At 40.4% G+C, this 24,427-nt stretch overlaps 1 protein-coding gene across 7 annotated transcripts in view; it reads right to left on the bottom strand.

Annotated features, from left to right (window-relative positions):
• Positions 1–9: 9 nt before the first annotated feature.
• LOC117248554 (uncharacterized) overlaps positions 10–24,427 on the bottom strand; it is a 140,509-nt gene continuing 116,091 nt past the window's right edge. For 6 of the 7 annotated variants that reach the window (XM_078176149.1, XM_033613748.2, XM_078176151.1 and 3 more), the window contains 12 exons: positions 23,981–24,007; positions 22,725–22,778; positions 20,134–20,178; positions 19,768–19,812; positions 19,608–19,670; positions 19,133–19,168; positions 17,521–17,565; positions 16,858–17,001; positions 15,827–15,893; positions 15,582–15,719; positions 12,153–12,230; positions 10–5,283 (listed from right to left, as the gene is read on the bottom strand). In XM_078176149.1, coding sequence (XP_078032275.1) covers positions 5,183–5,283; positions 12,153–12,230; positions 15,582–15,719; positions 15,827–15,893; positions 16,858–17,001; positions 17,521–17,565; positions 19,133–19,168; positions 19,608–19,670; positions 19,768–19,812; positions 20,134–20,178; positions 22,725–22,778; positions 23,981–24,007 — 843 coding nt within the window. In that variant the 3' untranslated portion in view covers positions 10–5,182. Of the gene's footprint in view, positions 5,284–12,152; positions 12,231–13,819; positions 15,142–15,581; positions 15,720–15,826; positions 15,894–16,857; positions 17,002–17,520; positions 17,566–19,132; positions 19,169–19,607; positions 19,671–19,767; positions 19,813–20,133; positions 20,179–22,724; positions 22,779–23,980; positions 24,008–24,427 lie in introns of those variants that run through there. The other variant, XM_078176153.1, reaches the window with a different exon arrangement.

Below are 24,427 nucleotides of genomic sequence, written 5' to 3'. Positions count from 1 at the left end.
TCAGTCAGGAACAGTCAAAGAAAACTTTATTTCCATTTGCAGTATTATATTTGGTGGTTCTGGGGCCTCTCTGCCTTTCCTCTGGCCTACGTAGAAAGCCTCTTCCATGCACCCATGTGGAAAGCCTAAGGCGGAGAGAGTACATGTCTCTGCCCTTCCACGTGCAAATGAGGAAAGCCTGAGGCAGACAGAGCAAACCTCTCTGCTCTTCCACGCGCCTACATGGAAGGCCTAAGGCAGGGAGAGCAGCAGCAAAGACCCCCCGGGAACAGAACAGAGCAGCATCAATGACAAACAGAAATGACATTGATAAGTCAAACACAGTATGAAAAGGAGGAGCTGGGGTGGGGTTAGGATGCAAAGTGGCATGCAGAGGAAGCAGCAACAGTAGGCAGGTCAGAGCAGTTTAAATAGGGCGCCCTGAATGAGATTTACCCACTGGTTGCATAGAAAGGAATCCTGTGATCTATCGGCTGATTCCCTTCCATCAGTCAGCTGCTCCATCAGTTGACTGGGTTCTTTAAGATCAGCTGATGTAGCTGGGATGTGAGCTGAGCTTGACATCATGTCCTGCCTGAACTAACACTATGCTCAATTATATCGCAAGTTAAATGACAGTGTGCGGGAATTCTCTCCTCTACTCCCTATTTTAAAGACAAATGAAATGCTAAAAATCTCAGTTGACTGGTTAGACAAACACTGTGATGTTGGTTTTGAGTTGCTCACATGGTAACATGATATCACATCTTAAAGGAGTTAGTATTGTTAACACTAATATTCAAAATATAATCTCATGTCCAACACCGTAATATCAACCATCCTCCAACATACAAAAACGTATCATATAATACCCTGATACTGATGCCTCAAAATATAAGACAAGAAGACAAAAAATAAAGCACTGAATAACATTTATTGCACGCGTGTAAGGCAGGTGCCATTAATCAGTGTAAATAAAAGATGCTGCAAAGAAAACTTTATTATATAACCTCTGATACCTGGTAACCACATACACACTGGATCATCCTCCAGAGTCCATTAGGTTGATACTGATGTCAACATTCAGAAGTGTCTGTATCTGCATACACATGAGGATCAATTGTTTTTCTTTTTTTTTCAGTAAAAGGCAACAGTTAGTGGCGTGATATCTGTTTTCCAAAATAGCTCATTATGTAGACATGTGGTGAACCAAGACTGAGGTAGAAATTTAACAAAACAAAACCTCTGAAAAACACACATTAAAGTCCCACAGCACAACATGAGCTTACAGAGGAGCAGAGAGGCGTTACAGTGAGAGCAGCAGGCAGACATTTTTAATCTGAGGGACCGTGCTGAGAGGCTGATCCATATTCCCCCTCGTTACAAGCTTATTTACAAGATTAGATTATAGGTGGCAACAGGATCAACTTACATTACTGTAAAAAAGAAGCAATAACAGAAGATGTGGATGTATAAAACCTATTGTTTTCAGAGTTTTGAATTATTTGACAAGCCTGTCTTTAGAGAGCAAAACATTTGCTTTGAAGGATGCTTCAACCTACAACGCCTACATCCTTAGAGTTCGCTTTCGTCTGACATTCCCCACTTAGAATAAATGGATTTTAACTCGGAGCGATGTAAAATGGCTGGGACCAAATTGCCAGTGAGGTGGGCTGTGACATCAGCGGCCATTTTGTGTCCTCCCTAGTTATCATACTGTTTAGCTAAATTGAAGTCACAAACCGGGCACACATTAATATCAATTCAAGCTAAATTCAATATATGCAAAGAGTTGCTCTCATCAGTGCACCAAAAAAGTTCAGATCACATTAGTCTGTTGATGCCGCCTCATTTGAATTTGGTCAAGGTCGGCGTTATTGTCTCCAAGGGGAACCCATTAAACCGAATATGAAAATTAGCGTGATGAAAGGACAGAAGCCAATAAGAAGGAGGGGATTTTATGTAGCCTATAACCCAAAGAAAGATTGTTTTCCATTCACATTACAAGCAATGAGAAAATAAATATATGTCCAGCAGGGGGCTCTTTCAACTCACAAATGAAGTCAGTGGCACACATTTGATTCAACAGCCATCTGAAATTAGTCCACACTGATAAAACTTAGCAGAGATAAAACCAAGCCTGCACGCTGAGAAACATATAAAAAACGCTCTACAGCTTCAGAGTAAGATGTGACTTATTATTCATATGTGTAAGAGAAGCTTGATGACTTTCTGTGATGTGAGACATGAAGTAGAAAAGTGTCAAACAGATCTTAAAGGATGAAATACAGAGAGTTCTTAACGTCAAAAAAATGTCAGATACGCTCACAGAACTTTTCAAACATTAATCACAGCAGGACACTGAAAAGTAAAATTAAAGCCTTTGAGTCAAATTCTCATTAAACAGCGCTCAAAATGAAAGAAAGTAATATAGACTACAGGCCAATTATCTTTTTCGGCATATAAAAGTTTGTTGTTTAGTGTGATTATAAAGTTTAGGTTACTTTTTGGATGAACAAACACTGCATTTCCTCAAAAATCTTCAAACATAGCACTGATTTAAATCTAAAATTTGAATGCTGGGACCTTTTTTCTTTCTGTCTTGGAGGTCTGAGCATTGTCAGAGTGATTGTACAGTTTCTGGATATGATAAATCAAACAACCTGTTTAGGTAAAGTTGACTCAAAACCTTCTGAAATTTTAACAGAGAACATTAAAATGGCTCCAAAACCTCTTACAGTAAATAAATAAATCCAAACTCCAGTCTTAAGAAACCCCACAACCAGACGATACATACGTAGTGACACACAGTGATGGTCAGTCAGTGAAAAACCAGGATGTAGACCATGGTACCGTTAAAACAAACAACGAGAAAGTTCAAGTACATTTAAGAAGTATGTTTCACCAAAGTAAAAAGCCTGCAGTTGTAGTGTGGTAGTCCGACTTCCCTTGTGTGGTACAAAAATATACAAATAAACCAGAGGAATCATCATACACGACACTATGTAAACAGTAAATGTTAAAGGAACGGTGTGTAAGATTACGAGGGTTTAGTGGCATCTAGTGGTGAGGATTGCAGACTGCAAGCACCTGAAAGATCTCCTGGTTAGGATTCCTTTAGTGTTCATTGTCCAGGAGGTTTCTACAAGGAGCAGAGGTCTCCTCCTCTCCAAAACAAACGCACTAGGGGGCTCATTTATACAACAATGTGTAGGATCCATACTAAAAATGTATGTTCGGACAAAAGCCAAAAAAATGATGTACACCAAAAAATATGTGACAACTTCTACAATCAAGCTTCCACCTCACCATTTGCATTGCCAATTTCTCGTCTTTAAAATATGCTCGTAAACATGGGTCAAAGTTTCCCAAAGTCGCATAGGCCTCTTTAGGGCCTCATTTTGTGCGTACGCAATGTTTATAAATGACACCCCAGGTGATTAAAACCAGTAAAAATGCTGAATAAAACATTTTCATGTTACAAATCAGTGTTTCTCCTATGCTGTTTGGTTCATCAGAGACAGTTTTTATCGGGAGGCGAATTAACCACAGAGATCTCTTCCTTTAAAAAGCAAACGTACAAGGTGATTCAAATTGGTAAAAACACTAAATAAAGCAGTTTCACCCTAAAAAATCTGAGTTTTTCTGATGCTGCTTTTCGCGGAGGGTGTGCCAATTAAGGTGGCTGACATAAAAACACAAATGGCCCTATCTAGAGCCAGTGTTTGGTTTGTGCGCTCTGGGTTACTGCAGAAACATAGCGGAGCAACATGGCGGATTCCATGGACCAGGACCTGCTCCCTATGTAGATACAAATGGCTCATTCTCAGTTAACAAAAACACAATGGTTCTTATTTTCAAGTGATTATGCACGAAAGAAAACATGCTTATTATTTCATATTCCATTTCTATATCCCTCTAAATCCTACACACTGGACCTTTTATAACCATCGTCTCAGACACACACACACACACACACACACACACACACACACACACACATTGATAACAAAAGTGAGAACCTTAATGTGTCATCACAATGACAACTTGCTTATGTAATTATATTGTCAGGTCCCATTACAAGCCCCATTAGACAGGAAGAAGGAAAAAGAAAAAAAACCCAAATGCTCATTCAGCTTATTTACAGATTAAACCAACAGTAAAGGTGAACGTGAGGTCACAGTCATGAAACACAAATGATATTTAACGTACATTCTTTAAATCTGCCCTTGGTGTTTGTGTCTCACACATACAGTAGTTTCAGACAAACAATATGAGCTGTAGGTTTCTGTACTACAAAAAATATGGCGATGTGTAACCTACAGAAAATAGCAAGCCGTCTTTGTCAATGATTATACTGTGGATTCTTTAAAAAAATGATTATCATGCACAATGCAAATGTGTCATGAGTGATAATCTCATAAAGCAAAGCTTTCAGTAATGCAGAAATGTATTCATCCACCTTTTAGTAATAATATTACTGCATATCCATGCTACATTTATTACAATTATTAGTACCATCTTTAAATACATTCTCGAAGAATACGCTTAAAATAAATAATTCCCATAACAGACACATCTGCTGCACTTTGGTTGCATAAGGAGATTCGAAAATCCGTTATTTACTCACACTTCCACATTAAACAAGTACATTCATTCAGCTAATCTCTCTCTCTCAAACACAAACACACACACGCACACACACACACACACACGCACGAGATGTACCTTTTGCCAGCACATTGGCTTATCTGAATAAGAACAGAAGAGTGAATAGGCATGCCCATTAAGGAGGCAAACAAATAATTAAGATCATGTTCTCAGACGGGACTGAACTCGATGAAACAAAGTCATTTCATGGTCTTAACAGACATAATGAGAGTTGACAAGGAATGCATTACATCACAGTAGGGGATGTGAAAACAAGAAATACCTTAAAAGTACAGCATTGCAAAAAACAAAAGAAAAAAAACCCCTCAAAGGTTTCTTTTCCATCATTCAAAACAAACCCTACAACAAAACAAATCCTGACTGCATCCAAATGTTATTGTAAAGTGAACAAAAGAGGTCAGTTGTGAGTCTGTCCGATAAACCAGAGTTGAGGAAGCTGTTAGATACAGCGAGGACGTCCTTCTCCTGCCCTGAGCTCTGAGCTGGACGTCTGTGCTCGAACCAGCCCGCTGTTTGAACCGCTCTGCTGGGATCACAGGGATGGAAGGAGACAGTCACTGGGGTCGCAAGTCCCAGGAGGTCCGCGGGGCCCTGGAGAGCCAGGAGGGCCCCGAGAAGTGATCCCTGGAGGGCCTTGACAGAGAATTAAACATTATTAATTCCTGCACTGAGCTGCACTTTATCATCATTCAGTAGAGTCACATGTACGGTACAAAGTAATATATGACTGTTTCTGTTTTTACACTTAACTTTCATTATCATTTATGCCAGCTGTAGGCCACTGGGGGATCACGTTTGGTTGTGTGTGTGTGCAAATCTTTCTGTCTGCAGTATATCTTGCAAACTGCTGGACCAATCAGCCTAATATTTTGTGTGTTGATTTATGACTGTATGATCAAGGACCTCTCGTGGTTACAGTGACCTGTTGACTTTTTTTTATGACAGCTGACTCCTCATTTCTCTTAACCGGGCGGTCGGGCCACAAGTTTTCAGGAATAAACAACAAATGAAAGCATCGCATCAATCTTATTCAGGTTCTGTTCACATTTGTATCACAAGCCCTATTTAACAACCTTTTGACATCGCACTATAGGGTTGCTATCAAGTCCCTTCTTTATGTTGCCTTTGCATTTTTACACAGAACCAAATGATGGCAGCATCATGCTGCCCCCTTCTGAGACTTTAGACTGCATGCCAGCATTGCTAAATCATAAGAGGCATGACAGGTGTGACATGTAACACAACAGCATCAGCCTCCACTGTGACATATGACACATGCGTCGACAGCGCTTTGTAAACAATAACAATGGCCTGAACTTAGCGATAACAATGATTTACAGTCTCTCCAGGACCTCATTGTTTTCCCAATTTGTGCACATATTTGGCTGCTGTTCTTCTCTGAGTTAGCCCCTAACTGCTATCAGCTCCTTTTTAAAGCTCCCGGAGTGGATCGCACACACAACACCCGTGCCACCCATAATCCCGTCTTGCTGGTGGTCCTAATACAGACATCATTTTGGCACTGTTACTACCCCAGTTTCCGGTTCAGAGGCGTGACAACTAGGGATGCACCGAATATTCGGTAACCGAATATATTCGGCCGAATATAGCAAAAAAACCACACATTCGGTATTCGGTGGAATAAGTTAAAAGCAAGGCCGAATAATAGCGGCGTTTTGATAACGCAATCAAACAGCGTGCCGTAACGGGCCAAGTAAAATGTCGGCTGTGTGGCGATCCGTCTGTCACGGCACTCGCATTTGCGACTAAAAATAGTTTTGAGCGAGCAAAATAGGCTTAAATCATTCAGCACGCTGTGCGAGCAGCCTACAGATTTCAACCACCAGCAGAAACGAAAGGCGAATCACACCGATTGTGGGTTGAACGGTCACAGACACAGACAGTAACGTTAATGTATTCTTGTCAAATACGGCGGCCATCGGCTTACCCGGCGACGGAGAATAATATCCTAATATCCTCTTCTTGGTGTTATGACTGCCCAGAAGTACCTGAACAGCCAAGCCAGCCGAACACAGACCGTACGTGATGTGTCAGAGGAGAAACGAGCCTTTCACATTTCTCTCTTTCTGGCAGTAACGGCCCACAAACCTCACTGCACTTTAGGGACTGTGGGACACTTATGAAGGGACTGTCAGGGGAGGAAGGTGGCTGATTGATTTTTATTTTATTTATTTATTTTATTTTGATCCCCCCTATGTTCATCACTTATTGATGCTGTTTTTGAAGTATGAATAAGTCAATAAGTAATTTATTCCATTGAAATATCATTGATGTATTATAGAAAAGTGATTTATCTTTTTATAAATGACAAAAGGCACATCTGCCTCATTTTCGCTGTGGTATCGTGATACTACTCAGAACCATGATATTTTCATTGGTATCGCACAGTGGGTCCCAATTTTGGTACCGTGACAACACTAATCTGGAGGGGGTTCATCTGCAAAAACTAATGAAAAACTAAACAATGATTTTCAGTATTCAGTACTCGGTATTCGGCCAAGCGTTTAATAATATTTGGCTTCGGCTTCGGCCACTAATTTTCATTACGGTGCATCCCTAGTGACAACAGTCCTGCGATTGTACCTTTTATACAGCACGGCGAGGCGGCATTACAAAATTCCCACCTTAAACAGGCAGTGTAAAAGGGCCTACAGACACAGGCACCCAAGTAACCTCATTCTAAGTAATATACAATCACTCATATGTTTAACCAGACACTTCTCTGCTAGTTGTGAAACTCTGGAGAGTAAAGAAGAGAAGTTCAAAGGAAATCTTGATTAATTTATCACTGTACCACCACTATATGTGTATTTAGACACAATCACAGTCACATCAGTATGTACAATGCTTACACATAGACCACTTAATGTTAAAAGCATCAGTCCTTAGTTGGAGTTTGGCTGTCATGCTTTCCATCAAATATACACATTGTTGTAAAGTTGGTGGCTTTACACTTATCCATAACACTATAATCATCGTCTTTACAACCAACAGCAACATCTCAAGCAAATGTGTCTGGTGTTTATATCGTCTGGAATCTCTCCCAGTGTAAAGACTGCTGGCTCTAGAGGTAGAGCTACTCCCATAATTTGCTTCTTCTCTGCCTGAATGTCCCTGAAATATTATTACAATTTGGGACAACCCCAAAAAATATGGGTATGGCTGCCAGTCTTCCTATATGACTGGTTTTAATCCAAAGCTCTACACTACACAGGCCGTCTGGTTGTTCCCTGGGTTTCCCCCAAATTCGTGAAACTGCCTCTAGCTTCAAGCTGCTGGAACATCCAACCCAAACATGTTAGGTGTGCTCCAGCGCTATCATCCTTTAAAATTAAAGTGAAAACATCCTTTTTTTACTGCGCCTTTCAGTAGTCTGTCTTAATTATAATTTTATCTTATTTTATTCTTGTTTTATTTGTTTTAACTCATGCTTCTTATCATTTTTATTGGCCAGCTGCCAGCCTTTATTATTATTTGATTTAATTTAATTTTACTCTTACTTTTTAATGGTTTTAATGCCTTATTAATTCTCACTGGTCGGATGCTGATCTTAATTATTTTTCATTTTTATCCCAGCTTCTTCACTTCTTCTTCTTCTTTTTAACTGTGTTTACTTATGTCTGATGTTTTATCCTCACTTTCCACATCGTGTTTGTGGTTGCAACTGCACATGCCATGCAGCACATTGTGCTTCTACCTAAAATGAATTCTGCTTACTATACTTTATATCCTCACCAGCTATTTCTTCCAGAGCCTGGTTCAGGTTGTTATACCATTACTGAAGTATACACATTGTAAAAGTGGAACACAGTTAACTGCAGTTAATATCAATAAATCATTAAGTGGGCTACTGTTAGTAAATAAATTTGTCAAATCCATACTACAAAAGCATTCTAATTAATATTATATTGTGATATTAATCCTGCCCTAAAGTCTCCTTAACATTATTAATTTCACCTAACATGGCTTAACTTCTACAGCAACCTTTCACACCAGCAAGCACTTTTAAGATGTTTAATGAATACTTTAATTGCACTGTAGAATGAAGGACAGAAAAAGCGCATTTCCTCATTCTCTAATATGGCGAGGTCATCACAACAGATGAGACATTAGAATCTTATGTTACTTAGCAACAGCTTGTTGACGTGGAAATCAGTCCACATTGCTTCACTGTCTCTCAAATGCTGTCCATACAACACACAAACAAAAAGACCAGTGACAACATGCTCAGTGCAATGAATCCCTGTAAGCCTGTAAATAAATAAAGAAATAAAAATCCCCTGCAGTCCAGCCACAGGAGTGCCCATTACATCCGTCAGACCAGTCACAGCTCCAGGGAGCACCGCCTCCTCTACAGTCATACAAAAGGAATCGCAGGAACAGCCTTGTCCTTTCCCTGCCTCTGAAAACACAACTTGCCCTTTTCATCATTGTCACATCCATCTCCTGCTAAACTGCTCTCACACTATCTGTCCAAAGTGCTGTGGTGGTTTGTACTGTCACTAACAGAGCAAAGGTGCACAGTTATTATCAATTTTGTTTTCTTTGTAAAATCTCTTTGTTCAGTTGGCAACTTTAGATGGCTCTCTTGGACTCTATTTAAAGATGGAGGACATGACAGCTCCCCAAAAGCGAAGCCAAGACATCTTGATCACCCTCTGGCGGCTGGCTGCAATATAGGTAATAAAACCCGCCCTCTTGATGTTAGCAGATGGATCAAGGGTCAAACTAAAACTCAATTTATTTTTTTTTTGGGTAGCTCTTATCATGCTGATGTTTGTTCAAGTGTTCATTTTTTTTATAAGTTTGGTTTCAATTAGTTTTCTCATGCTATAAAAACGGGGTTTGACGACATGATTGACAACTGTGTCTACCAGTTGGTGTGCTCACGATCAATGGCGCTTCTCACGATTGGTTGGTTGGGTATACACCCAGGAACTCGATACTGCAGAGACTGCTGCTGTGCACACTCTGGCTCCAAATGATGTCACAAGCCTGTATCCAGGATATTTGGCTTCATTTTTGTGCAGTGGGAGGAAGTGGAGATGCATTATCCATCTCTATATACAGTCATTGGTAGCTACTTATAGCTGCTAGCTTGATGCTGCTAATTAGCACTACAGGCGAGCATGACATCAGCACTACCAAAGTCTATTAGAATATAAAGAGGTGACACTAGCATTACTTGAAATTACTTTAATTCACTGAGATGTTCCCAGCCTTTTGCCATTGTTATAACATCCTAATGAGACCCACTGAAGAATCTTCCCCATGCGACTCATACGTTTCCAAGAACCTGAGGTGGTCCATAGGGAACCTGCTCTATGTGGAATTCAACAGCTTCGAGCTGTCCCTCATTATGATGGCCAAGTAACGGAAAGTTTGGTTGGTAGAAATAATCTCCTGTTGTATAGGGACTTGTTAAATCAATGCAGTGGCCCTGCACACTCATACTGTAGGAATCTGTTCAACTTTTCAACTATTTCCAAGATGTGAATATAGCTGAAGTCTAACCCCACCAGTTGTTCCGAAGGTGCTTCCTATCACGGTGCGTCCCAAGAGGTGTCTTTCAACAGCCGTGATTTGTCCTCTCCAGAGGACAGCCAGGTTCCCTTTGCCCTACACATGCATTATGCACATACATAGCTGGATAAGTGACTTTAGGGTGCAATGATATACTCCTGCTGTCACATGCTGGAAGTCAGTGAGGTAATCCCACTTCTCGTCACTCCCGTCGGGGTACTTGGAGTTATTTTTTAGTTCACAGGAGCAGGGGACAAGCTGACATCTTGGGTTGTGTTCAGGTAAACTTTTGTTCAGGACATCACTGAGCTGGGCTTTTTTTTTACAGAACAAATGTCATTGCTCTGTCACTGCAACAATTTGTCCTCTACTGTGGTCCCATTTGTATCACAGCAGTGGGTGAGTTTTTAGAAAACATAATGCCATCTGGGAGTTGTGTTTATCTCCAGCATGCTGAGATATTAAATGAAGGCTGAAATCGAATTTAAGGTTTGAGGCTTAACAGTACAAAAGTTCTCAGATATTATTGTGAGATGCGCTACAACTCCCGCCTTTTGGTGGACAGGTATGAAAACTGATAAACTGATAGATATGGCGAGAGGACTGTCAATGAAGTGCGGGTCATTCTGTGACAAATGTGGTATAATTGAACTATGACTGCCAGGAGTGCTCTTTGAATACTGAACTTCTGTATGATTTACTGGTCTATGGCTGATGGTTCTTGAGTGGTTCTAAAAATCATTCAAATCAATATTATGTTTACACTGCTTAAATTCAAGACTTAGAATTAAGATTTAAAGCAGCATTAATACATTTTTGACTACTGGGAGGCAGCACAACAAGCTGTAAACACAACAATGACATTACAAACACATTATGGCAGATAAAGAGCAACTGCTGCAGTAATTTGGAGTTGTGTTTTCACCTGATGAATCTAACTCCACATTTACTCTCCTTTTAGCTCTGTTTTGGTCTCCACCAACACCTAAGGGAAATATCTCTTTTAAGCAGCATAATGCCACTCCATGTTCACCAGTGTCTCCAGTTTGGCATTTGGCCATCCCTATCCCAGCTTTTTGGAGCCAGAAGTGACCATATTTGGACAACAGGATGGAGCTGTGGAGGAGCAACAAGTTGACTGGCTGACTGGCTGACTGACTGTGGTGACACCTAACAGACAGCCTGTCACTCAAAGAGGCCTTTAAATTTGCATGACTTCAGGCCTAAATAACATGTAAATGGGTGAGTTATATAAAAAAATTCACCCTCCAAACCGTTGTCATGAAGGTGGAAATTAACTATATAGATTAAACATGTTTTTTGTACCAGGCTGTAAAAATGTTTCTGCTGAAGTTGGACATTTTTACATAGGGGTCTATGGTCAGCCTCAAGTGGCCATTCAAGGAACTGCAATTTTGACAGTTCTGCATTTGCTAAATTTTTAAGCCCTGAGGTTGCTGCTTGGTTTGTCACAGTGACTGACCTTTTTCATTCTACACCAGTGGTTCCCAACTGGTCCAGCCACAGGGTCCAGATTTCTCCTTAGTCATTAGATTAAGGTACAGGACACATAATATATCAAGCGTCCTACTTGCATTTGGCCATGTCGTCGAGCTTGTGTGCTGTCTCTGTCAAGTAGCTGTCCGTTAGCACTTCAAATTGAAGCTGTGCGCTGGAAATTCACTATCTTTTAAAGTAAAGTGTTTTTTTTTTTTTGTTTTTTTTGTTTTTTTTACAAATTTGACACATACGTGATTCACTTCAGGTCTGATCTACACAGTTATTTGATCCATTGTTAATTTAAACATATTGATATGTGCTGATGTAAGTTGTTTTATGAATATGCAGTCAATAAAATAGTCTCTGCTTCCTTTCTTGCACGTTGTTTGCTCAAACACCGGGTCAAGCCTTCATTTGACACTTCAAAACACATAACATCAAATTAAGATGTCTCTTACCTGGTGGCCCCATGGGTCCTGGGTCTCCTGGTAACCCCAAACCAAGCTGGCCTCGCTCCCCCTTCTGACCCCTGTACCCTGGAGACAGACATAAAACTCTGGCTGAGTACTAATACTGCAAATATAAAGTGTGTGCTGTCACGTTTACAGAGCGCTGTAGGACAGTTAGTAAGATTAGTACAAATGCCACAACATGTTAAAATCCTGTCAAGATGAGGACACATTTTCGCAAACCTTTATATCTGTCCAGGGACTCGTGCAGATTAGCCTCTTGATGATAAAAATATCACCAACATGATGGCAATTTCAGGCATCAAGTCTGCACATATTTTGAGAAAAACAGCTTTGGTGATTTGATGTAGAAACTGGCTACTCTGGATTCCCAGTTCCAGTCACAAACCTTTGAATAATAAAAGACATACTGATATCCTGTCAGAATGGAAATCATCAAACAAGCCATCTGTATGTTGGTCTTCGAAGAAGGAGGCGACGTGGGCTTGTACAGCTTTCTAACAACAACAGGGCCACACGTCTTTGAAGATTTCAAAACAGAGCAAAGAGGCTTTTTTTCAATCGATATCGACAGATATGTGGGTCACTAAAGGCATTCAGAGAGTGAATAGATAGGGCTAATAAAATGATTTATTCTACTGAAAACAAACAGATGCAGAAAACAATCATGTCTATTTGTTACAACTGGATTCAGAAACATAATTCACTTGGAGAGCAAAAACATGATCATAAAGCTTTTTTTCTGTTTGACCACAGAGAGAAAACTAGAATATCTCATGTTGAAATTATGTCCAGTCTTTTCTCTGATGTGGATTGGCTGCTGTATGATTACCTCTACGTTCAAAAACAAGCAGAGATGAACACAAGGACATGCTTAGTCTGGCTGATGAGTAAAAAAAAATCAAAGCATTTGCAATAATCCTCAAGTCAGGCCAGCAAGTGCATTGCTTATAACAATAGGCACACAAACATGTTATTCAAAGGCTTTCTCACGCCATGCAAAGCCGGTCGGTCTTTACAGCACACCAAGGAAGAATTTGAGGGGCTGCAAAAATATTTCCCCATGAGGCACTTAAAGTAATGGAGTCTCAGGACCAGCGGTTGCATGGAGTGCATCAGAAACATTGACAGGAGTATCAAGCATCGCACCGCCTGGCCCAAAGGGGAAACGCTTCAACGCTTGCATGTCAGAGAAAATCTCAGAAAAAAAGGCTTATGAATGCTCCAAAACTGAGTCTCAAAGAGAGAGGGGCTATCCACACATTGCGGCAATAATGAGACTTCTTTCAACACTCACAGAGCCTGGGGCATTCATTCAGGGAGGAGACGTTCCATGGAGAAAAGAGCACTGTACCTTAAGCAAAAAAAATACTGAATAGCACACAGGGCAATAAGCTTGGGTGGCACGCTGGATTGGTGCACTCTGATAAATCGAAAACGCCATGCTGCGGCTGCAGTTGGTTGAAAACAATGTTTTTTCTAGGGGCACTAATGGACAAAATACGTTAATAGAAAATAATATTGCCTAAGAGGGTTTTTCATGATTGATTGATAAGATTGCAGCCCCGCACCTGTTGTACACGGCTGTAAACAGTATTAACAGCAGCATCTATTCATTCATGCTATGCCTTACAAAAGAAGAAGAAAAAAACACCTTTCTTTGAGCAGCTGCTCCATCAAAGACCAATTACTGCGGGATGTTTACTGATATTTCCATATTGCACAGCACAAAAATGAGCAGCTCTCAAACACAAGGTTTACAGCCTGATATAATAAAAGACATTTTGTATCAGTCACCATTAATAAATACAAAGAAATACAAAATTAAAAATGAATGTTAAGACAACAAAATGTAGAATTTATGAAATGCACTCAAACACAATGACTTACATCAGTGAGTCTTTTCATTATGCTCTCAAAAGTTAAAGATGAATAGAATGATAAATGAGCACTCAATTACAACACAGGGAAGGGAAAAGAAAAAACAAAAAAAGAAATGATGCTCTTCAACATGCGTCCTTATGGGTATTCTCTAACAGCTTGAGACTTTCACCCATGTGAAATCAAACCATGAGGAAAAAAAGAAAAGAATGCAACAGAGGGGTTATTTTTCTCCATAAACAAATCATTTTGGCATATTGGAGAAGAAGTCAAGTTGGATATTCCAGAGGAGCACAGTCTCCAGCGGAGGATGACGAGAAATAATGAGGAAATATTACCCCAAACTCTCTCCCCAGCTGAGTGGAGGCACAAGTCAACAAAGAAAAAATTAAGAAGTTGTTGAATTTTTGATTTATCAAGGGAAAAAAACTTTCCTCTTTATTTTCAATAAATATTTATTGCAAAGCTGCATTAAGAATCACCTATAAAACACTCTTTGGAAGCATAAAAAAATAAAACAAGCTAAACAAAATCCAAGACATGTGTAATGCAAACGGAATTAACACAGCACAAATGAGTAGTGGCCTACTTTAGCTACATTATTCATGAAGGAAAGCAGCATTTTAAATTATAGCAATGGGTTAAAGTGTAAATGGTCTTGAATAATGTGAGGTAGATACAAAGAGAAAGGCCAATGCAGCGGTGCTTTGATCTGCACCAACGCGTAACACACTCCTCCTCTTCAAAAAGTTAAGACACCGTAGTTCTGCTGCGGACACAACACAATTCTAAGCAAGTTTGAGGTATAAAGCCTGACCAGCAAACCATTACTGTTGTATGAGCAGTCGGAAAGTTGTATCAGTTTGATAAAGAGCGTCCACCCTCTTTCCTGACTATGCTCCTTTTCTACTTTAGAAGCTTTCTTTCCTGGAGTGAGATATCAATACTGGGGCTCTTTCCTGTCCACACTGATAATACTTTCTCTTATTCACAGCCAATTCTTCGTTTGTCTTCATATTTCCCAGAGAGCCGCTGTGCACCACACTCCTGGCCTTTCCTCTGCTTCCCGCCCCTCAGTCTGCATTGATATACGGGTCTAAGCAAGAGAAAAATACCCATGAATCCCTACAAAATACATGTGTCAACCTATATTGGTGCCCCCACCCCAAATCCAGCTTCAATATTTCATCCGAGCTCTTTATATACAGAAAAACATCTTTAACTGAAGGCTGTGCAGTTCACTCTAGTTCATGTCAACCTGCAGCTTTATACAATAGTAGATACTGCCTGCTTAATATATGTGTGGTACAGCATATTGTAGTTGGACTACTTGGTGTTTTTAAACACATATGGCGTGTCTACACACATAGGGTACATTACAATTACATTAGATAACAAAGGGTTAATTGATTGTCTCCAATAGTTCTGAGCAATCAAAGGTTAAAAGTGTTATTTCTAATTCCTATTCCAAAAGTGGTTATTTTTCTGAGGTGGTGTTAATGTCCCGCAGTTCAGTTTGGCAACCTGAGCTCTCACCTTGAGGACCAGGAGGCCCGGGCTCTCCTGGAGGGCCTGGTAATCCATCCTTTCCAGGAGGTCCTGGAGGCCCGTGGCCCTGTGAAGCTAAGATCCCTGCAGGTGTCTTCTGCAGCATGGCAGCGCTCGATAGCTTCTCTGCAAGGTGAGAAAAAGAAAAAAAAAAATCACATTCAGAACGCAGGAAAAAAGTGGGAATAAAGACAGGTGGAAAACATGTAAGATTAATTTGGAACAATTTGTACCTTCGAAGACCTTCAAGACTTCACGTTTGATGAACACTTTGAGTTCGTCCATGAAGCTGGGATCACTCTGTGGAGTGGAGAAGAATGAAAACAACTTTGATTGATAGTGAACCAGCAACAGAATAGACACAGTAGTTATCACTGCAGGAAAATCAAACTGATGCCTGACATGTATCTCAACTTCAAGATCTCCAGTGCACTGTTTGTGGAAACCATCTGTGTTGAAAACAGTGGCAGTGAGGAAGGATTACTGCTGATTTTTTTCTGTTCCAACGATGAACTGAAATCCCACCTTGCATTATAATAACATATCTGCGCCTCAAATCCAGCTAGAAATAAAATAGATTCAGTGTGGGAATATTAAATGAGACATTATGACTCTATAAAGAGACTTCTTGGCGTTACTTTCTGTTCAATTCTATAGTTATGCACTCCGTGCTTAGGAAGAAACACATAGCTTCTCATAACAGCTCTATATGTCTCCAAATATATGTATCATCACAAGAAATATATAACAATATATGCTCTGCCACTCAAACACTGTTTTGAGTTTTCCAGGGCAAATAATAGTAGCCTTGGACCTTGAATCTTTCCAAACAGTTTTCCATCTCTGCTATGAATGTTATATAACTGTTGTGACTGCATACAGTATGTGTAAAATGTCTGTGACACACGGAGGTGTTTTTACTGCTCTGCAGAGCTCTAGGCACGCCCACATATCTCTGTCTTTCTCTCTGTCTCCATCTCTCTCCCTCCCTGACCTTCTGTTGCGCCTGGATGAGGAGTGGGAAGCGTTGAGCAGAAAAAGAGAACAGCAACCTCCCTTGCACAGCCTTGTTTGATGTTTCATGCAGAAATCTGTAGCTGCACCATTTTCCATATGGGGAACGATAACTGAGCTAGTTACACAAGCTCAGGAGGGAAGTGGGCTGATAACAGTTTTAATCATAAGGGTGCGGTGGGGGGTTGGGGGTTGGGGGGTGTGGAGTAGTCTTTGTTCGATCAGAGCTATCTGCAAATGTACAACCTACCAAGAGGTGTACATTCCCCAAATGTCCCGGAGGGCCAGGATCTCCTTTTTGGCCTGGTGGTCCGATACGTCCAATCGGGCCAGGATCTCCTGCACGACCCCTCTCGCCTTGTACACCTCTTTCTCCGGGAATCCCTGGATCCCCCTGCAGTAAAAAAGCCCAGATATAATGTCTCAGCTTTATATAATACAGTACTAGTTTAGATCTGGTTGAGTTCTACAGTTTAACAATGAAAACTGCACTTCCTGGCTGCCATAAGCTGCACCACAGTCACTATTTTCAGGCCTGACTCACACAGAGCTGTATGACTTTACTGTAACATGCTGTGCACACTGACTCATTTCTCCTAATGTGTCCGGTCAGTCACCTGTCCTGAGGTTTTGTTGCCAACTGTAAAGCTAAAACCTCATTTCACATCCTCTATTTGCAATAGATTACTGCGTAAGTGTGACAGAGCTCTTTAATTTTGCCTTGCAAATACAATAGGAAACTGCACTGAGCGTTAAATGCCTTTATCTAGTGCTTACGTGCTTGTGGGGATTAGTCATATTTGTGCTGAAGTGAAGACTTTCATTACTATTCATCAAAACATTTTTCCTGCATTATAGTCTGAGTCATAAAAACAGCTTCTTTTTAGGAAAAAAAAGGGATGATGCTACTTACACGTTCTCCTTTTGATCCTCTGTCCCCTGTTGCTCCTATGGATCCCTTAATAGAAGCAGATAAACATATTTTAAGGCTTTGTGGTTACAGAAGACAGGTAAAGAAGTAGCATTTGAATAACTGGAGAAAGAAATTATGCTGACCCCGAAGCTTTTCTACACCAAGTAGTGCTGTTCAGGAGCACGCAGGGGCACACATAATACTCCAATATTGAAATCTGTATATATGAAGCAGGGATTTTTTTATTATTTGAACCCATCATATTGACATATTGCTCATATCTACTCTAATATTTGCAGAACTTTCTGTTCTGTTGCATGAAGGGAAAAAAACCAAGAGCAAGCTTTTTTTTTCTTGAATTACTTGACTTTGAGAAATGTACACTTTTCAGATGACTGTGCATTGATTGCTTCTTACTCAGCTCAGGTGTATTGCTTGTATAATATCTCCCTGTACAGTGTTTCACCTTCTGCAATGTCACGGCTCCTCTGCATCACTCCTGTTTCGTTTGAGAAACGCCTGCTTTCCCCCATCAGCTGTCTCTACTGTATGGAGGAGCTGGGGAGAGAAAATACCTGTCTCTGGCTTCGTGTCACAACATCTTGTGTCTTCCAATCCCTCCCTGTCACTCCTCATTGCTTCCCTTTACCGTGCTCACAGCAATACCTCTGGGAGCATCTTTGTATCAATTTCCTGCTGGATTACAGAAGCCATGCAAAAGACAATCTGGCATGATGTGGTTTTAAAACGGGCATCTCTTTGTGATGCCGTTCCCCCTGCCTGCTTTAATCTGCAGTACTCTGTATTCCCCAATGCCTGATGGGAGGCTTAAATCTATCATCTTGCCCACTGAAATGTGCTTCCCTGAGCATTACATTAAACCTCAAAGCAGTGTGCAAGGAGTGTGGGTAGAGGAGCAAAGCCACCTGCTAGATGGCACTGTTGCCCCACCGAAAAGTCAGGCACCATGGCAAAAAAAACATGAGGATAAAACTGTAGAAGGGCTATATGCAATGCTGAGATTTTGGTGGAGGAATATTTAATAATGAGAAGAAAACAAACTGTTGGGGTTGTCATTAAAAAAATCTTGCAAATCAGAGAGCAAAACAGTAATAGCCATAGTCAAACCAGTTTGGTATTAGACTGTATAATGTGTTAGTAATGGCTATTCATAGCAGATCTGCGCTACATGCTGTGAGGCCATTCTGTGTGATTATGAAGTAAATAGTGTATAATATATTTGATCAGTCACCTAAAAGCAGACTTTGCTGCAGTATTTGTTTCAATTTTAGCCAGGTTCAACAGACAGGAAAATGCATATTTAATCAAAGTGTCTACTGGCCTCTATTACAAACATTTTATCATTGCCTGTAAGCATTAACTGTATAATTAGGGTAAAAAGACTAAAAGTCAACAAAGCCTTAAATCTGCAGGATTTCATTTAGTTTTTATCGTTAAAATCTCAAATATGCAAATAGGTTTAATGCACTCAGGATGCTTTACTGTAGCTCGGGGGGTGGGGGGATAAAAATCTGCTGTGCCATCTTTCAGTAGCTCGGCTGATGTAAAGCACTTTCTATAAGGGGATTTGCAGTGCCTTCGCACAACTCACCTTGTATCCAGGAGTTCCATCTTTCCCAGGTCTCCCCTGCTCGAGCAGTGCAACACAAACAAAGACATTTTGTATCAGCTCCCACCTTCGATTGGATCAGCACTGTTGCACTCCTAGTAATCTCCACAGTTAATGAGATATCTCAACCAAGGGATAATGATCCTGATTGCTGTGCGAACACTGTTCCATTGTGCGCTTACAGGGAAAATTACAGAAACCATCTCTGATGGTAATTACATAGAGGATTGTAATCATCTACAGGACAAGTGATCACTAACATAACATATTTATCCATATTGTCATTGAATCATGTCCTTTTTTTCTCCTATATAATGTTAAAACAACCTGCTGATGTAAAGCAGCAGCGTGTTATTCGAAGCCATATTTCCAGCCTGGACATTGCTAGAAGGTGCTTTGGCAACATGTAGTAGTGATTATATAAGGAAGAGCAACAGAATTCATGTAGCATCCTTACAGGTACACCTTGGGGTCCCTCGGGCCCTGGGAATCCTGTCTCTCCAAGCGGCCCCCTCTCACCCTGTCAGAGAACAGAGACAGCCGATGTGTCAGTCGGTAGTGACAAAGGAAAGACACGTGGATTGACAGCTCAAAGAGAGTTAGAGGCTGAGTCTCACCGGCTCTCCTGGGATCCCTGACTCTCCACGAGCGCCGGGTTTCCCCTGTCAATCACAACACAGGAAGAGAACAGACTGTGTTTGACAGGTCCTCAATGGTGTCATATCTACAGCACCTTTGCAGCCTCCTGTTCATAATATACCAACCAGTCTATTATAGCTTCACAGAGAATCCACTGAACAGACCACAGGCATATATTAATCCAAGCCGTGCTGTGTTATGGGACTTGTGTTTTGATGGCTGCTATTCTGTGTGCTTTATGAAACATCATCGACTTGTTGCCAGCAGCGGACTTAAAGAACACAGATGATTCATCAAGGAGGAGTGTGAGTTGGCGTAAATTAATTGAAAAAAGAAATACTTACTGGAGGACCTATTATCCCAGGTGGACCAGGCAAACCAATATCACCCTGAAGGAAACATTGTGTCAAATAGATGACATAGACATATCATAAAGAACACACATAAATCACCTTCAAGCAAACCCATAGATACTGATATCTGTAACTGCCTCAACCTGTGTATAATGGATGCTCCTGGGCTCCTCACTGTTTGGACAAATGCAATGCAGGCAGGCTCAAACACTTTAAACACAAGTCTTTACTTAGAAAAATCACAAACAGGGAGTAATGATAAACAACCTCCTTATGAACTTAAGACTTCTTCATATTTCAACAGCAAACCTTTTGCATATGTCACACCTTTGACAGTATTTCCCTAAAGGATAAATTACTGCGAATGTCACAGAAAATCAAATGTTTCCACCTCTCAAGACACACTCACACACACAGCATACACAGTCACCCACTGTCAATCCATACAAATTCAGATGTGGGAAGTTGTGAAGTCACATGCAGGAGTAGTTTTGTTCCTCTAAGAAACTACTTGCTATTTGTCCAATAGCAGCAGTTCACTGTGCAGACAGTTAGACACACTTTGCTGATTTTCAACCAGCTTTGAAAAGAATGTGGGTAGTATGTGTCAATGAACTGTGGTAAACTTCCCTCCATCTTATCAGCACCCAGATGTCCCTGCTCACCTTCACTTCATCCATCATCCGCCCGATTTTTGCTAACCTTAGGGCTGTTGCCCAAACTACTAGGGGTGTAACAATCCATCAATCTGCATCGATATATCGATTAAAAAATCAGTGATCCAAAGTCATCGATGCAAAGTGTCATTTTTAGGATCTGCTTTAATCGTGAAAGTCTGTGTCAACGTCAAACAGCGGCAAGCAGATGGCAAGAAGCCAAGAGAAAAACAATGAGGATAATGTTATTTACTCGGGAATAAATCATCAGCGTGGAGATATTTTGGATTTTGGAGAAAATACAGTTCAACAGACAAATCATATGCCATACATAAACGATGCTGTTTCAAGATAAAACATGACCTAACGTTTCCTGTCTGGTCGGACATCTCACTCTGCTAACATCTCACTATAGTAACACTAGCTGCTAGAGATTCTGTCAGGAGATGCAGTGACTTAAACCAACGGTGAGTGAGAAAAATAATAACGTTAGACGTAATTAAGCTGTGAGTAGAGAAAAAAAGGTCTATGAGCCACTAGGCTAATTTATGCAATGTAAACATGCTTAAGCTAAAGGTGACTAGCAAAAAACAATTGTTCTGGTCTATGAACTTTGACGATTATTACTGAGCTAAATTTGATACTTCTGTTAAACGATGTTGTTGTTAGTCCATGTTTTATGGCTGTTGGGAGAAGTTAGCCTTCAGGGCTTTAAGCCAGATAGACCTCAAGTTTTAGGAAACAGATGATGGTATGAGTTAAAATGAAAACATTTCCTCCAGAAAGGCCTCTCTGGCAGAGAGCCCTGAAGATTAAATTATCCCATGTGCTGGTTTATGTGTGTTAATGGAGTCAGTTTAAAGTGAACTTTACTGCACTTAAGCCGTTACAATTACTAACATTCATTATGTGTTGTTTTTATCGTTTATGGCCAAAAGCATAAATAAAAGGAGTGGCAGCTTCTTCTGTAACAGACTGTGTTAAATGGGCAGATAATATCATCTCATATCGATCGCACGACCTTAAATCACTTCAATTCAAAATTGTATCGTGGCAGACTTTGTAATATCTCCAACTATCATATGATTGTCCAAAGAATTGATATAATATCGTATCATGATGAAACTGGTGATTTACACTCCTACAAACTACACATTGCACTTCTGCATTTTCATATGCCTGCCACCACGGACTCAAAGAGTATAGATGCAGACTGAGAGAGATACCTGCCCCTCTCCCTCTCAAACTGTGATCAGTCTGTAAAGCTAGACAGCACTGATCAAATATAAATCAAGATTATTTCGCTGCATTGCCTAAAATCACCTAAAATGTCTTAAGAACCACATTTTAGTGCCCTGTTTGGCTGTAATATGAGAATTTGTACACTGAAAGTGGGCATACTGTTTCCTGTATTGTAAAATGGATGAAAAAACTGAGATCAAACAATAAAACTAGGCAGTGCTGATCAAATATGAACGAAGATCGTGAGCTGCGTTGTCTATTTCTCAAATGTTTTCAGAACCATATTTTAGCTTACCATTTAACTGTAGTTTGAAATTGTGCAGTGAAATACTTCTATAAGTATTACATGAACGCATTGGCTCCAAGTTGTTGTAGCATTACTGTATATCCAGTTCTAAGACCTCAGCCAGAGATTTCTTCAGTCACTATTAGTGATTGAATTCTACACATAATTATTTTCCCTTACGTTGACTCATAACTTCAACAGGAATCTATAATGTGTTTCACTTTCACACAGGAACCATTTTTATATATGGTTTTGTAGCTGGGTATTGCATTTTAGAAATTAACACATCAAGTGGTCTCTACTGAGAATGAAGTACAGAGAAAGCACTTTTTCCCACTTTGTAATCAGGTTAGGTCATGGCAGAAGAGACACTTCTTTGGACCGATACTGTTGCTTACCTTGGCACCGGGTAGCCCTTCAAGCCCTGGTAATCCCATGGCCCCTGGTTCCCCCTGTGAGAGAAAAACACATCACCCGCTGCATCAAGACATAAAAGTCACTGCTGATATAGACTAAAGGTTGTTAGTTCCCCTTTTTGCAACCACGAATGATACTATTTTTGTCTCAGTCTTCAATGGGAGGGTGAGTTTGGTGATGAGCTACTAAAAGGTGACATGGTATTATTACAAGGCTGTCAGTAAACATTACGCATTAACAAGCAAATATAGATCAAAGCTATATAAAGGCGAGTAAATTAAATTCTGCAGGAGCCAAGATTTTGCACATTTTCACCTCTCCTCTTGATATTCTCCGTGACATATTAATACAACCCTTCACGCGTCAATATGAAGTTAATCCTAAGAGGACGATACTTCAACCTGAGTGTATTATATTATATGATCTACGACACATGCTGTCACACCTTGTAGGCTACAGATGGGATAGTAAAAGAGCCCCATTTGACAATCACAATCAGACTTGCTTTCTGCACTAAAAATAGAGACCCATTCCCAGTGCTGGAGCAAGTGATGGCCTCTATCTACCTCATCTTGCTCAAGCTGCCATGGAGAAATGCCATTACACAGAATAGTGGGGCACCGGGCGCTGACATAGACGGATTGTGCAGGTAATTGTCACACATGTAGATTGTCATGAATAAGCGAGTGCGACTAAGGGGAGAGTGGGCCAGCCAGAGGATCAGCTGTGAGACGGATTGGGGCAATTCCACCACAGCACTGGAGCTGCTCGCACAATTTATTAAAATGTCAAATTAACATCCTGGTGAAAAATCACTGTGCAACAAAACAATAAAAAATGCAATTGGCCCCGTGAGAATAAAGAATTCAAGTTGATGGGCGAAGCGTCGAATTGTTTCCGTGTCTACCTGGATTGTTTGCAGGCGTTAGTATGGGGGGGAAGGGCGTTTGAAGTACAGAGAGAGTTCATAGGTTCCCACTGGCAAGACAATATGGTACAACAGTTTCATATTTGCAGGAGACATGATCATTTTTTCGCTGTGTGTTGGAGTTCTACTGAGAGTGGTTAAGTGCTCAGGCTTGAGGGTGTATTGACTTATGTTGTAGAGAACCACAGAGACAATGATAGAAAGCAACTGGAAACTCTGACTTCTCTATTTTTTGGGCAGCACACACACACAAAAAATAGACAAATATTTCATAAAAAATACACTCCAGAATGAAAAGCTTCAACTCACTACAGATCCTTCATCTCCTTTGGGACCCTTGAAAGAAAGAGAAAAAAAGACAGATTACTCCCACGAATGCGACAACCGCCACTGTACAAATCATAAATATAGTCTGAAATGACATGTGGCCACTGTATGTTAGTGTCATTAAAATTTATAACAGTCATTATTGCTTCTCTTGCCTCGCAATTTCTGTCTGTAAATCATGCTTATGTTGTGTTATATGTAGCTGTAGTCTTTTTCAAGAAAGATTAAAAATGATCAGGATCATTTAACCCAGTCTAGTTATCACATGAGCTGTAAAAACACTGGTCATTCATGTTTAAAGTTTCAGTAAGGCAAATAGAAAAACATGAACAGAAAGGGCACTTAACTGTTTGTTTATTTGTTTGTTTGTTTGTTTTCTTGTCTTGGTTAGTAGCATAAAACAGCAGAATGACTGTGGTAATCATTAAT

This window comes from Epinephelus lanceolatus, chromosome 17 (assembly GCF_041903045.1).
Source record: "Epinephelus lanceolatus isolate andai-2023 chromosome 17, ASM4190304v1, whole genome shotgun sequence".
Classification (NCBI taxonomy): domain Eukaryota; kingdom Metazoa; phylum Chordata; class Actinopteri; order Perciformes; family Serranidae; genus Epinephelus; species Epinephelus lanceolatus.
This window is presented reverse-complemented; position numbering and strand designations above follow the sequence as displayed.